We start from the raw sequence: 12,556 nt of genomic DNA, 5'->3' as shown, positions 1-12,556 counted from the left end.
CATTTATATTTACATACTGGATACACTCAGAAAGGAGTGCAGTTAAAAAGTCAGGCACAATCTACATTCATGCACTATGGCTAATTATTGGATGGCACTAGAATTTATAATAACAGATCACCTTCAAAATACCTCAGCACAGATAGAACTGTATTACTACCTAAATGTACACATGTACAAGTATTTATTTTGCCAAAACGTTTCCCCTTCAGTGTTGTATGGACTCATAGTGTTGCTACAGATAATTAAACCAGAGCTGATTTTAAATACGTTGCTCTTTTGAATCTACACTAATCCATCATCATCTTTAAAAGCATATGTTTGTATGGTGTCTGTCCTGTGAGGGCCAAATATCTCAAAATAATCATTAATGAGTTCAGAAAACCAGGCCTGCAACTTGATTTACAAAGATAATTTAAATATATTAAAAATAAAATACTGGCTGCACCTGTAACTGTTCAACTTGCCTGTGTGGTTAAACAGAATATGGCAGGAGTCCCACTGTCTGCTGTCAAGGCTTTCCTTATTCATGTGCTAAAGAGTCCTAAGAATCAACATTGTAACTTATCTATCACGATGACAAGAACCATGTTTATTGCTAATGCTAGTCCTGTTTCCATGCAAAAAGCAGATTGTAACTGATCTCAGAATACTGAAAGCAGAGCCAGTGACATTTTAACCTCCTGTTAAAAACCAGGGATTTATCCATAATGCCCATGTGCACCCAGCCAGATAAAGCTGCAGGCGACTCAGCTTGAAGTGATTTTTAATCGAATGCAGACGAGGCTATGAAATTAAGATGTGCTACAGTTTTCAGTGGAATAAGGGGCGCGCCCAGTTAACCCTGTTTTCAGAGACAATAGCCAACTGCTGCCACTGTAAAGGATGAATGTTTATTGTAGGCTTTTTAATTTACAGTATAAAGTGGATTGAGACAACTGAAATGAGACCTCTAAAAGTTGATTCTGTTCATCTGGACGTAGCGTTTTGTGGGAGAAATGTTTCGTCACTCATCCAAGTGACTTCTTCAGTCTCAGCTGACTGCAGGTTTCCCCAACCTTATAAACAGTACATTTGCATAATGACTGAAACCAGCCCACTCAAGGAACAATGGGCTGGGAGGTCAGTTCTTTAATCTTAATTATGCAAACTCTCATGACCATTCATCAACAACCACTGACCAAAACCCACTGATCAATGGCCATGAATACCATTCACAGAGATTTGGGGAATGGCTGCAATCACAGCATTGTAAGATGCTGACAGATGAACCCTTAGGCCCCCTCCTCGATTCAGAGATGGTCTTTTCCTTTTCATGTAAATGTCCTCCTTGACTCCGCGCTCAAACCAGTGTTCCTCCCTGTCCAGGATGTTACATCCTCATCATTGAAAGAGTGTCCACTGGCCTGTAGGTGTAAATAGACTGCAGAGTCCTGGCCTGACGAGGTAGCTCTTCCGTGTTCGCCAGAGGTTGTTTGGTTTCCCCGATGTATAAATCCTTGCAATCCTCCTGGCACTTAACAGCGTACACTATGTTAATCTGTTTGTGTCGGGGGACCCGATCCTTGGGGTGGACCAATTCTTTTTGGCACAGCGTGTTTTGGGATTTACTGTATATCTTTCCCAGGACTTTGTCCACAGAACCAGTGTTGATAGCTCTTGACTCGGTGGACCTCGGGGGATTTTTTTCTGTAAAATATCATTGAGCTCTGTACAGCTCTGCACAGTGAAGAGAGGGTGATTCACCAGGTTCTAGAAAAAAGGGACAATTAGTTCAGCTTAAAGCACTTTTTTAAAAAATGATGCAGATTTGTATTTTATGCAGAAAGAAATAAAATGGTCTGAGCTCACGATTTGTCGATTTATCGATAAAAATTGATTCTGGCTTGGATAACGTGATATCGATTCATTAAAATCCTGAATCGATTTTTTAATATTAATTTATTTTGCCCAAAACGCCAGAATCTCAGGTTAAACCTCACAAAATTTCAAGAACCACCAAACAGCTAAAACAGTAAATGAGAGCAGGTACACAGATTCTACACAAAGACGTAAACACACAGCGCGGACCCGCGGATCAGAATCAGTGAGATGTCGCCTTTCTCACCTGACGGCACGGACACGGTCGGGGCTGAAAGGCGACAGCTCCTGATTCCGATGTTTCGGCGGCTCCGCGCTTTGTGTTTACACCCTTTTTGCGCTGATTCTAAAGCTGTTAGTTTGATCTCTCTCCAAACAATATTGACCGAACCACCTCCAGCTGAACGTCAGCAAGACCAAGGAGCTGGTGGTGGACTTCAGAAGGGGTCAGCACAGAGACTACAAGCCCATCATCATCAATGGAGCTCCAGTGGAGAGGGTGCAGTCCTTCAAGTATCTTGGTGTCCACATCTCCTCAGACCTGACATGGGCTGCCCACATTCAGGTCCAGACCAAAAAGGCTAGGCAGCGCCTGTATCACCTACGACAACTGAGGAAGTTCAGGGTCTCTCCAAAGATCCTCAGGATTTTCTATACAGGCGCTGTGGAGAGCATCCTCACACAGAACATGACATCGTGGTTTGGGAACAGCTGTGTGAAGGACCAAAAAGCTCTCCAGAGAGTGATCCGTACAGCAGAACGCTGCTGCAGGATTGCTCTCCCCCCGCTTCAGGACACCTACACCAGGAGATGCCGGACTAGAGCAGCGCAGATACTGAAGGACCCGTCCCATCCTGGCAACAAACTGTTCCAACTTCTGCAATCTGGTAGAAGGTTCCGCATCTTCCGGGCAAGGACAGAGAGACTCAAGAGGAGCTTCTATCCCCAAGCCATCCGTGCCCTAAACACACACACCCGCCCTCTCACATCATCTATAATTGACTGAGACAGGACTCTTCCAGACACTAAACCAAGGCACAATGTACATTTCAATTCCTTTAATTTTAAATATGTTTATATTGTCTATCCTGTAAAATAGTCAGATGTCTATTCATATTAATGTACAGAATTCACCTGCTTGCTGCTACTACTGCACATTCACCCAGTGTATATACTATATGTATGTACATATATATATATAATGTTCTTCCTCTACACCCCCCCCCAATTTTTGCACATGTCGAGGAGCGTGTCAGGCTACATTTCACTGTGTGTTATACTTGTATAACTATGCATGTGACAAATAAAGAACCTTGAACCAGCAGCAAAAGAAGATCCAAACTAAGCTTCACAAAAACATCGTCATGAATTCACTCTGACTTTTGCTGTTTTGCTTCCACCACACTTCATGCACAGCTCTCTCTCTCTCTCTCTCTCACACACACACAGTACACTTCAAGAACAGTTTCCAGTCCAAAAATCTGTTTTCTACATTATTCGCTTGCTTGTTACGCACAAGTCTACCGTTGTTTACAGGCTGTCGGCTGATGTTTTTTTTCCTTTTACTTACTTCCGAAAAGAAAACCTAATTTCTGCTGTTCAATAGGCTTCTGAACAAATGTAAACTTTTTAAAATTATGCAAAATGCTGTGTCTGTAATAAAACCGTTGTAACTTCAGAGGTAATGTTCATGTGTTGATTAATGGTTTTCTTTCGTTTTTGATGTACTGCAGAATATTTTTATAAAATCCCAGGCCAGGAAAATCACCTTCTGTGTTTTATCTTCAGCTACTTCGACACAAAGGCATCTGCTGTGATGCTCACACCTTTGACAAAGTCTTGCGAGTGTCAGCTTCCTTTTTATAGATACAAAAATATGTAAATGTACTGATCTGAATTATAATATTTCTGACTGTCTGAGGCAAAATTTCCCCGATTTAAATCGAATCTAATTGAATCAAAACGTGGATCGAATTGATTCGGGACCTTGTGAATCTGAATCGATTCTAGAAATCAGTGACGATACCCAGCCCTAGTTACACTGTTCCTGTTATTAACAGCAGGGGGCACTATCAACCACAGACTGAGAGCCAGACACGCTCTGCTGGTGCCTCATTGGCCTCATTTCTACAGAGGAAAGACTCTATAGTGAGAAACAGCTTAGGGGGAAAATGCTGATCTGGAGACGTCTAAGTGTTACAGAGGATATACATAGCACTGTGGTTCAGTGTCACACAATCACAAACAAATACAGCAAAGTACTAAAAAGGGTGCTGCCTCCAAAGATTGCTTTTACTGGTTTGGAGCTTAGGAGGCTTAATAACAACAGGCATGAATGAAGACAGATCAGAACAGCTGTTTGATCACAGCATCCAGTACCAACACAATCATCCACACTCAAGAGCCTGTTGGCTTCAGAGTCAGCAGCTGAATGTCTAAAATATCAAATGTCATTTTTGGTCCATCAGCTACAGCATGAACTGCTTAAAGTGAGAAGCAGCCTAAAGCCCGACAGATTCATCTTTCCAGACTGAAAAAATCTCAGAGTGAACCGAGTGGTGCGTTTTCAGTGTGATCTCACAAAGTCAAGTCCCTTTAATGATGTTCTGTCCTGTCTTCCTCTATCAAAAGCACACAAACACTATAAAACATTGTTTCTGTGCTTTGGGTTTTTGTTTTCTACACAGAGGTATAGTACGACTAGACCCTAAAGGCAGGCTGCTCACCTACAACGAGCTCATGAACATCTTTCCAATGGAGCTCGCTGCCCTTCTCGTGGATGAGGGTCACTGTCATCCTCCGCTGGATCCCCTGCAGCAAACATAACAGGAGCTCAGGATCACAGTGAGCACAGCTAGAGAAACATTACGCTTTAAAATAAGATATTCAACTGTGTACAAAGGAAGCAGTTACCACTGTGTGAGTAATAAGGAAACAACATGTGCACCAATCCTGTACCTGGTGCAGCAGGTAGGTACCATGACAGGGCAGGCCTCCACTGTGATCCACGATGGCTGGGATGTACCTGTGCATGGAGGGAGGAGGTGACACAACATCCCAACTTATAATGTTCTTCCTGGAGATAATTTTTATGGTTCCTTTAAAGCTTGTGCGTGAATATAACACTCCAGGTGGATACTCACTCTCCAGTGGGCTCCAGCTCGCTGATCTCAAACCAGACCAGCAGGTCGTACTTGCTGACACACACTGACCCAGGTTGGATTTGGTGTTGGTGTTCAACTTGGTGGCTGCAACTGACACACACACACAGCTCAACGTTAACAACTGGGAATTTGTCTGAATTTAAGAGAAGATGAATAAAAGTGAGGAGTATTTACTTCATGCTTTGGGTGACTAAATGGAGGATGGATAGGTGACATGAAAACACTACTGACCCTTTATACTGAGCCAATAGCTCACACACTTCTATTAAATCTGTCTGTAGAGCCAGTAATCACAGAGGATAGATACTGGAAGCAAACTGAAATGTTAGGATGAACTAAATCACACATTACAACACCAATGGCAGCACCCTGCTGTCTCACACATCAGGATCATGGTCCTGTTGAAACGGGCTAATCGCTAAAGCTCACAGTTGCATTCGTCTATACTCAATATGATCGAAAAAACTATTTTAACAAACAATTAAAAAAAGAACAAGTAAAAGATCTACTATAGCCAAAAGAAGGCCATTTACAGACTATAGAGCTGTGAAAAAGTATTTGCCTCCTTTCTGATTTCGTATCTTATTCCATATTTGTCACACTTACACGTTTCAGATCAATCCATTTATAACATTAGACAACAATGTCTAATATTAAACGGCAGTTTTCAAGGGCAAAAAGCTATCCAAACATACACGGTCCTATATGAAAAAGTAATCTCAATGAAAACCGATACCTTGTGTGTCACCTCTGACACCAACAACTGCAGCAAGCGTTTGGTGCTAGAGGTCACATTTGGACTCTGGACCTCTGTGGAGTGTGCACATGATCTCATTACTGTCTAAAAATCCAAGGAGTGCTGAACCATTGAAAAATACACAGTAACAGGTGTGTAGCAACAAGCCGCTAACACAGTGTGTGTATGCTAGCGGCTAATCTAGCAAACAAATGAACAGAGTGCTTTTAGGTGTTGCACAAGGATACGATGATAAGCTGTGTGTCTTTTTTGTAATGACCTGCTTGAATTTACCTTAATCCAAGGAGTGGTCAGTGTGGGGAAATCTGCCATGAGCAGATAAAGTGGATGAGTGGGACTAGGTAGGTGTGCCGAAAAGAGGCAACAAAGCTGAAGCTGAAGAGTGTGGTGAGAACATAGTGGCGCCGCCAGCAGGTTTCCGGTGTTCCGGCTAGCAGGAAGACTTTGGCAGTAACACCTACAACATTGGCAGTCCCATTTTGTGAATAAAAAATAGCTAGGTTTCCTTGTGTCATTTGTGTGGAACAATACTGCACAAGAAGCTAAATAGATTTAGAAAAACGAAAAAAAAATTGTTGAAGAACAAAAGATAAATGTCCTTTTTTTTATAGCATTAACTGGCCGGCTGTGTGGTGCGCAGCGTTAAGAGGCCAGCATTCAGACCCCAGAGTTTAACGACCAAGTTCGAGTCTCTGACGGTTCGTCTGCTACTGCAGGGTAGGCCGAGCGAAAGACGAAGCTCCGGGCTCCTCCTTTTTTTTGCTTTTTTAAATTCACATTTATTTCGATTTATTTAGATTTCAAGCCACAAGTAAAAGCTCAGGGAAACACTTTTAAGGTACCCTATATATGTCCTTTCACATCTTATCACTTCATACAGTGGGCCAGTCTACACCTGCTACTTCCTGCACAAGCTTTTATCACACACGACCCACTGTTTACAGGTAAGAAATCCAGCAAACATCTGCCTGCTATACAGGTGAAAATAGAGCAACAGGACCGCTGAGTCTTTCATTTTATTTATTTTCTGCTGTGTTTCACTTGCATTTATTTGAAAGACTGAGTGTAAACACACACACAAAAAAATATTTTATGTGCTGGAATGTGCAGAAAATAGGTTTAAATGTTAAACAAATTTCTTCTAGTCAGAATGTTGCATATAATTACATTTTTGCTTGATGCATAAAGTTAAAAGATTAAAACTAATAAAACAAGTTTAAAAACAGACTTTTCCATTTGATTACATTTTGTATGATGGATTATGCAGAAAAAGTAGAATTGGGCTGAAAGATCTATCGTTTTATCACCTATTCAGGTTGTAAATCATGTTTTTAAAAAGTAACTAAGTAATTAATTACTTTTGAAAATAAGTAATCAGTAACAAAACGGGATTACTTTTTGGGGGAAGTAATCAGTAATAGTTACTGGTTTACTTTTTTCAAGTAATTTGACCAATACTGCTAGTTAAGTTACTACCATAGTTAATACAGTTACGGGTAACATGACAGTGCTAACCCATAACCCCGAACTCTGTAATACTGTAAATGATGAGTGATTTAAGTTAACACTAAACATTAAACAGTGTCTCCTGAACATTTATAATCAGGTGTGAGTCTGGCTGCATTGACTTTTGAAGATGCAAATTTAGCATGATGGCTGATGGTGCGTTTATTTTTTTTAAAGTATGTTTATTGAGATTTTTTGATATAAGAAAAAAAAGACCCCCCCCCCCCCCCCCCCCCAAAAAAAAAAAAAAGAAACAAACAAAAAACCCAATAAAACAAAACAGACAACACAACAGCACGGGCAAAAACACACAGATAAAGCAAAATATTATGCAGCAACAACAAAAATACTACTTAAGCACCGGCAATAAACAGAAATAAAATGCCACACATCAAAGAAATGACTAAGTTTGTCCGCTGATGTGTACCTAATCCTCTCCACGTGCAACAGAGCAGTCAGTTCTGTTAGCCACATTTTGAATTGAGCTACAATATCCGACTTCCAGAGAGTCAAGATCATTTTCTTAGCAATTACCATTCCGAACAAAAATGTAGTTTGTGCAGCAGAGCTGAGGTGTAAAAGGGAAGAGGAAGATCCAAACAATGCAGTTATTGGGTCCGGCTCTAATGTGCAATTGTAGATATCAGAAAAACATTTAAAACTGTCCAACCAATAGTTATGCAATTTGGGGCAAGTCCAAAATAAATGAGTGAGAGAGGCTTCTCCAAGTTTACAACGATCATATGTGGGACTAATAGAAGGAAAAATGATGGCGTTTTTGTTGCTGAAGACAGCAAAATGTCTGCATTTGTTGACACTTTACAGAAGGCAGTGAAAAATGCAAGTTTAGGTGATTTTGTTTTTCATTTTGGTTAATTTGACATAATAGTTTTTACTATAGTAACCAAACGACTGTCTTCTGCAAGATGACTACTGTTAAATTAGAGTAAATGGAAAATCTTGTCATTTACTTTATAATTCTTGCTATTTTTTTATATTTGTTACATGTCATAGACATGGGGAAAAGGCACATGTGGGGATTCCCAGTGGACAGCAGCACGAGAGACTTCAAGGAAGGCCTCCAAACTGGATGAAGAGGAGATGGAGGTCGCTGTGTGTCGACATGGATTAATGTGTCTTTTGTGTCACTTTCACTTCAGGGACGGCAAACTGTGGTGTATTTCAGGAACGGTTACATGCCTGACAACTACACTTCTGAACAGGTCCAACTTTTGATTTGCACTCAGAATGACTACATCAAAGAGTTTAGTTAAAAACACTAAAATGAAACCTGCAGACTTGCTTAAAGTGATTCGTATTCATGAGAAACTGGAGCGTCATTATCATTGAGTTTATTTCTTTCCCTGCTAAGCAACACCAAGTCTAGCCCTGATTGGCTGATATAAGTGACCACAGACCTGTCGCTGTGTCAGTTTGAATGGGTGATTAGAGACCAGCACATGTTTGTTGCTGCTCCATGTTTTCTGCAACATTGTGTGTAGTTACTGCAGCTGTGTGTGCATTCTGCTGGCAGGAAACAAGTGAAAGAAAACTGGCGAGCATCCTGGAAGGAAAACTTAATCGGACATAACAAGTTAAAACAGTTTGCAAGTTTCAAGCCAAATTGCTGAATCTACCGTCCAGGTTCTCCTTGATAGCGTGACTCTGTGTTGTTCTCCTTCATTCTTCTGTCTCTGTCTGTCAAATCTCAGCGTATTATAAACCAACTGTTGTCACCCTCTGCTGCTCAGTGTGCTGGCTGTTTTCTCAGGAATCTCAACCACGAGAAAGTTTATACGAACGAAGCTAAAAAACCTGTGACAGTTTGTGAAACGTCATTAGCAGCAGTGAAATAAGATTCCAAAAGTTAGTGAAATGATAGAGGCTCTTTTATGCTGGAAAAATTGTTCTAGCACAAAGTGGCCCAATAAACGGAATTTTTTAATACAGAAATACATCTAATGATAAAAAGACAAGCAGAGAATTCATTGTCTGTTTTCAATTGCAGAGCTGGGATACTCGTCTCCTCATGGAGCGCTCTCGAGCTGTGAAGTGTCCAGATATCAGCGCTCACCTGGCTGGTACCAAGAAGGTTCAGCAAGTGCTCCCCAGACCTGGAGTCCTGGACAGATTCTTCCCAGACCAGCCTCAAGCTGTGCAGCAGATCCGAGCGACATTGGCTGACCTTAACACTCTAGACACGGTGAGAAAAAGGGCACGTTTTTTTCATTGTTTGGAAAATTTGCCATTAGATAATCCTCAACTGGGTGTTGCTGTTCAGTGTAAGCAATATCATTTGCATTTTATTCCTCTGATTTATTTCTCTGTGGTTGCGCGCGTCTACAGGGTCCAGAGAGGGACAAAACAGTATCAGTGGCCTTGTCAGCAGCAGAACGGTTTGTCTTGAAGTCTCAGCGAGAAGGAGGAGGTACAGCGGGGGGATAGAAGCATCTTTAAAAATGTTGAAAACTTCTGTTTATTGCTCACCATTTATTAAACTAGGGAAGTTTAAGCAGTGCATGTGTGGATCTGCACACACATGCAGCATTTGCTTGCATTCCATGTATGAGCCAGTCAAAACAGTGACGACACATACATGACTGCCTGCTGTTTTGCGTTACTTTGTATCTACTGTGATTCATGCATGCTGTACTGTGACTGAGATAATAGTGTATATGAGACACACTTGACAACAACATTGATCAGGATGTGAAAAAGCTACCAGATACAAGTTGTCAGCAGGTTATGGCTGACTAACCACCCTGCCTTACATCACTCTGGGCTAATACTGTAAAAAGCAATCATTAGTTTTCTTTGTAATATCAGATCATTTGTTTTGATAAATACAAAGTCCAGTATCAGGGTTCATATGAGCTATTTTAGCAGTAATTTCACACCTCCACTATGATAGTATTTAGCTGTTAATCATGTTAGCAAGGAAGCTCGGGTTTGCAATTCATTCTTAATTTAGCCACGCTGCATGAATTTGGATGATACGATTTTTGAAAATGGCAGTTTCATTTATGGGGCGTATATAAAATCGTAGTTCTTAGGCTGGCTTTTAAGGAAGGAAAAAGGTATGTATCAGTTGGCTGGGAAGAAAGATGGAGGTGGAAAGGATGTGCGAGCTATGGGACAAAGTTGCTGAGACTAGGTTAAAAAGAGGTGAGGATCAGTGAGCAGGAATGTGGCTTTGTGCTGAAAAGAGCACAACAGATTGTCTGGAGAGAAGGTGAAGGAAAGTCAGCTGAAGCAAGACAGTTTGTGGAGTTTGTGTTGGACTGTATGTTATGCTGGGAGCCTGGGGATTAGTGCACTTTGATTCCAAGTTAATACTAACTAGTGTTTCTCACTGGTTTTTGGGTGGTGGAGTAAAAGGGATTGGTTGGTGGCTGTTTCTAATGTTAGCCTTTTCTTGGTTTTCTTACAGGCAGGGTAAAGACATGGTGATGAATGAGTGTGTGGGCCGTCTGCTGAGGACCAAGAGCTCAGGACAGTCAGACGGGGGCGTCGCAGCAGGAGTCACCGTGCTCGACAATCCTCTGCTGTTCTGAGATGTCACACTCCTGCCTGCACATACAAACCACAGTGAAGTCAAAGTTCCACCTGCACCTCCACCTGTTCTTGCAAAAGCATGAAAACTGACAGAGGTGAGACAGCAGAAAAGTCTTTGTTTATTTTTGTAATAAGTTAAGGAATTAAGTTAAGAAGAGTGATTAAATAAATAGTTTCTTGCATTTTTGATTTAATGATTGTGTTTAGGATTATTTCAGAAACATGTTTAGAGGATCTTTGTAAGCCTGTATTTACTTTAAAAGAAGGGAAGCACTTCTTCATTCTACAGAAAAGGTGACACATTACAGATGAGTTCATAAAACGTGTCTCTGTCACTCTTTCAAGGCTCTGTCACTTTTTCTTTTTTACTTGAACAGCATGGTAACGTAGGCCTAGGCTGCCATCTTGTGGCAGTGTGTTGTTACTACAACATATGAAATTGTGTTTCTATTGGAAATATAATTCAGCACCACTGAGCCGCTCTCTCAGTTACAAACTGAACCTGTTTTTTAGACATAAATCACTAAGTACAGTGAAGCTTTTGGTTTTGTAAAAGTGTTTCTTATTCTAAATGCATGTTGATTTTTATAAGGGTGAAGAGCAGTTAGCAGTGCATTCACGGACATCTTTAAACTATTAACTGAAGAATCTTTGGTCATGATGGCATGAACTAGAAACGTGCGCTCCAGGTGAGACTGCACAGAAGAACAAGTGTCCTTAAACTGCATCAACTGATGACTTCTTACAATTTTATTCTACTGTGTGTTTTTATCATTGAACGTTTCTGTCTTCAGGTTTCTCTCAGATCAAGATTGAATGTGATGACAAGGGTGATGGATGGTGTGACATGTGCTGCTGGCCCACAGAACCAGGTGAGTATGCTGTCCATGTGCTCTGCAACAATGAGGACATCCAACACTCTCAGTTAAGATTCGTTTTCATGATTGTTGCCTCAAGACCTGAGATCATGGTGGTGGGCTTGTGATGGACACACTTTTCATGGCTGTATCGCACTAGAGAGGAAATCGTAGGACGGAAGGCTGAAAGAAACACATGATTTTTGTAAAAAGGTGGCAAAGGTTAGAAGTAAAAATGGTTAATTTGTTTTTGATTTCTTTTACTAAAATAAGTGGTTATTTTTATTTTCATATACGCATTGCAAATGTGCTCATAATGAGTTGGCACTCAGTCTTTAGAAGGTCATAAGCTTCGTTCGGCGTGATGGTCCGGACTGATATATTGCAGGTATTGACTTTGAGTGCAGAGGGCTAAATGCAAACACGCTTACACACACATAGATTATGATTAGAATAAGTCCCTGGGCCAGAGAGTCCTGAACATTCTGAATATTCTAAACCAATTTTGAATCACTCGAGGAACAATGAATAACAACATTAGATTATTAAGGCTAGGCAGAGAGGTGTTTTGGTTTTCTGCCTTACAGAGAAAGGAACTGACACCAGACGAGGTCACGGAGATATGAGGATCCTTCGCAGCAGAGATAGACGTGGAGACTGCCGAGACAGCAACTGGGGCCAAGGGTCATGCAGTTTGGGCTCTAGTTAGTCACCTCAAAAGGATGGATCCCATAAACACAGCAATAACCATGAAGGGGTTGGCAAAAAACCAGGAACACCAGACCAACGAGGTTCGAGAGGCTCTTGATAAAAAGGGGGACACGGCTGTGACCCCAGAATACACAGATCGTTGTTTG

At 41.1% G+C, this 12,556-nt stretch overlaps 2 protein-coding genes across 2 annotated transcripts; one reads left to right on the top strand and one right to left on the bottom strand.

Annotated features, from left to right (window-relative positions):
* Positions 1 to 1,699: 1,699 nt before the first annotated feature.
* LOC146706897 (kinesin-like protein KIF1B) lies at positions 1,700 to 5,203 on the bottom strand. The gene is made up of 5 exons (XM_085460715.1): positions 5,199 to 5,203; positions 5,004 to 5,114; positions 4,819 to 4,885; positions 4,587 to 4,671; positions 1,700 to 1,752 (listed from the first exon to the last, which is right to left on the bottom strand). Exons 1-5 carry the CDS (start codon positions 5,201 to 5,203, stop codon positions 1,700 to 1,702), a joined length of 321 nt encoding a protein of 106 aa, XP_085316841.1.
* A 2,079-nt stretch (positions 5,204 to 7,282) lies between these two features.
* On the top strand, positions 7,283 to 11,496 carry LOC146706896 (glutathione synthetase-like). The gene is made up of 7 exons (XM_085460714.1): positions 7,283 to 7,321; positions 8,302 to 8,400; positions 8,448 to 8,510; positions 9,260 to 9,490; positions 9,634 to 9,715; positions 10,718 to 10,937; positions 11,435 to 11,496. The coding sequence occupies exons 1-6, from the start codon at positions 7,283 to 7,285 to the stop codon at positions 10,735 to 10,737; spliced, it is 534 nt and encodes a 177-aa protein (XP_085316840.1). The 3' UTR covers positions 10,738 to 10,937; positions 11,435 to 11,496.
* The last annotated feature ends 1,060 nt before the right edge of the window (positions 11,497 to 12,556 follow it).

This window comes from Copadichromis virginalis, linkage group LG6, assembly GCF_057382275.1.
Source record: "Copadichromis virginalis isolate Kocher_CV1m ecotype Utaka linkage group LG6, C_Virginalis_male_GT1.1, whole genome shotgun sequence".
NCBI classification, from domain to species: domain Eukaryota; kingdom Metazoa; phylum Chordata; class Actinopteri; order Cichliformes; family Cichlidae; genus Copadichromis; species Copadichromis virginalis.
The sequence above is the reverse complement of the archived record's forward strand: the minus strand, read 5'-3'. Positions and strand labels throughout refer to the sequence as shown.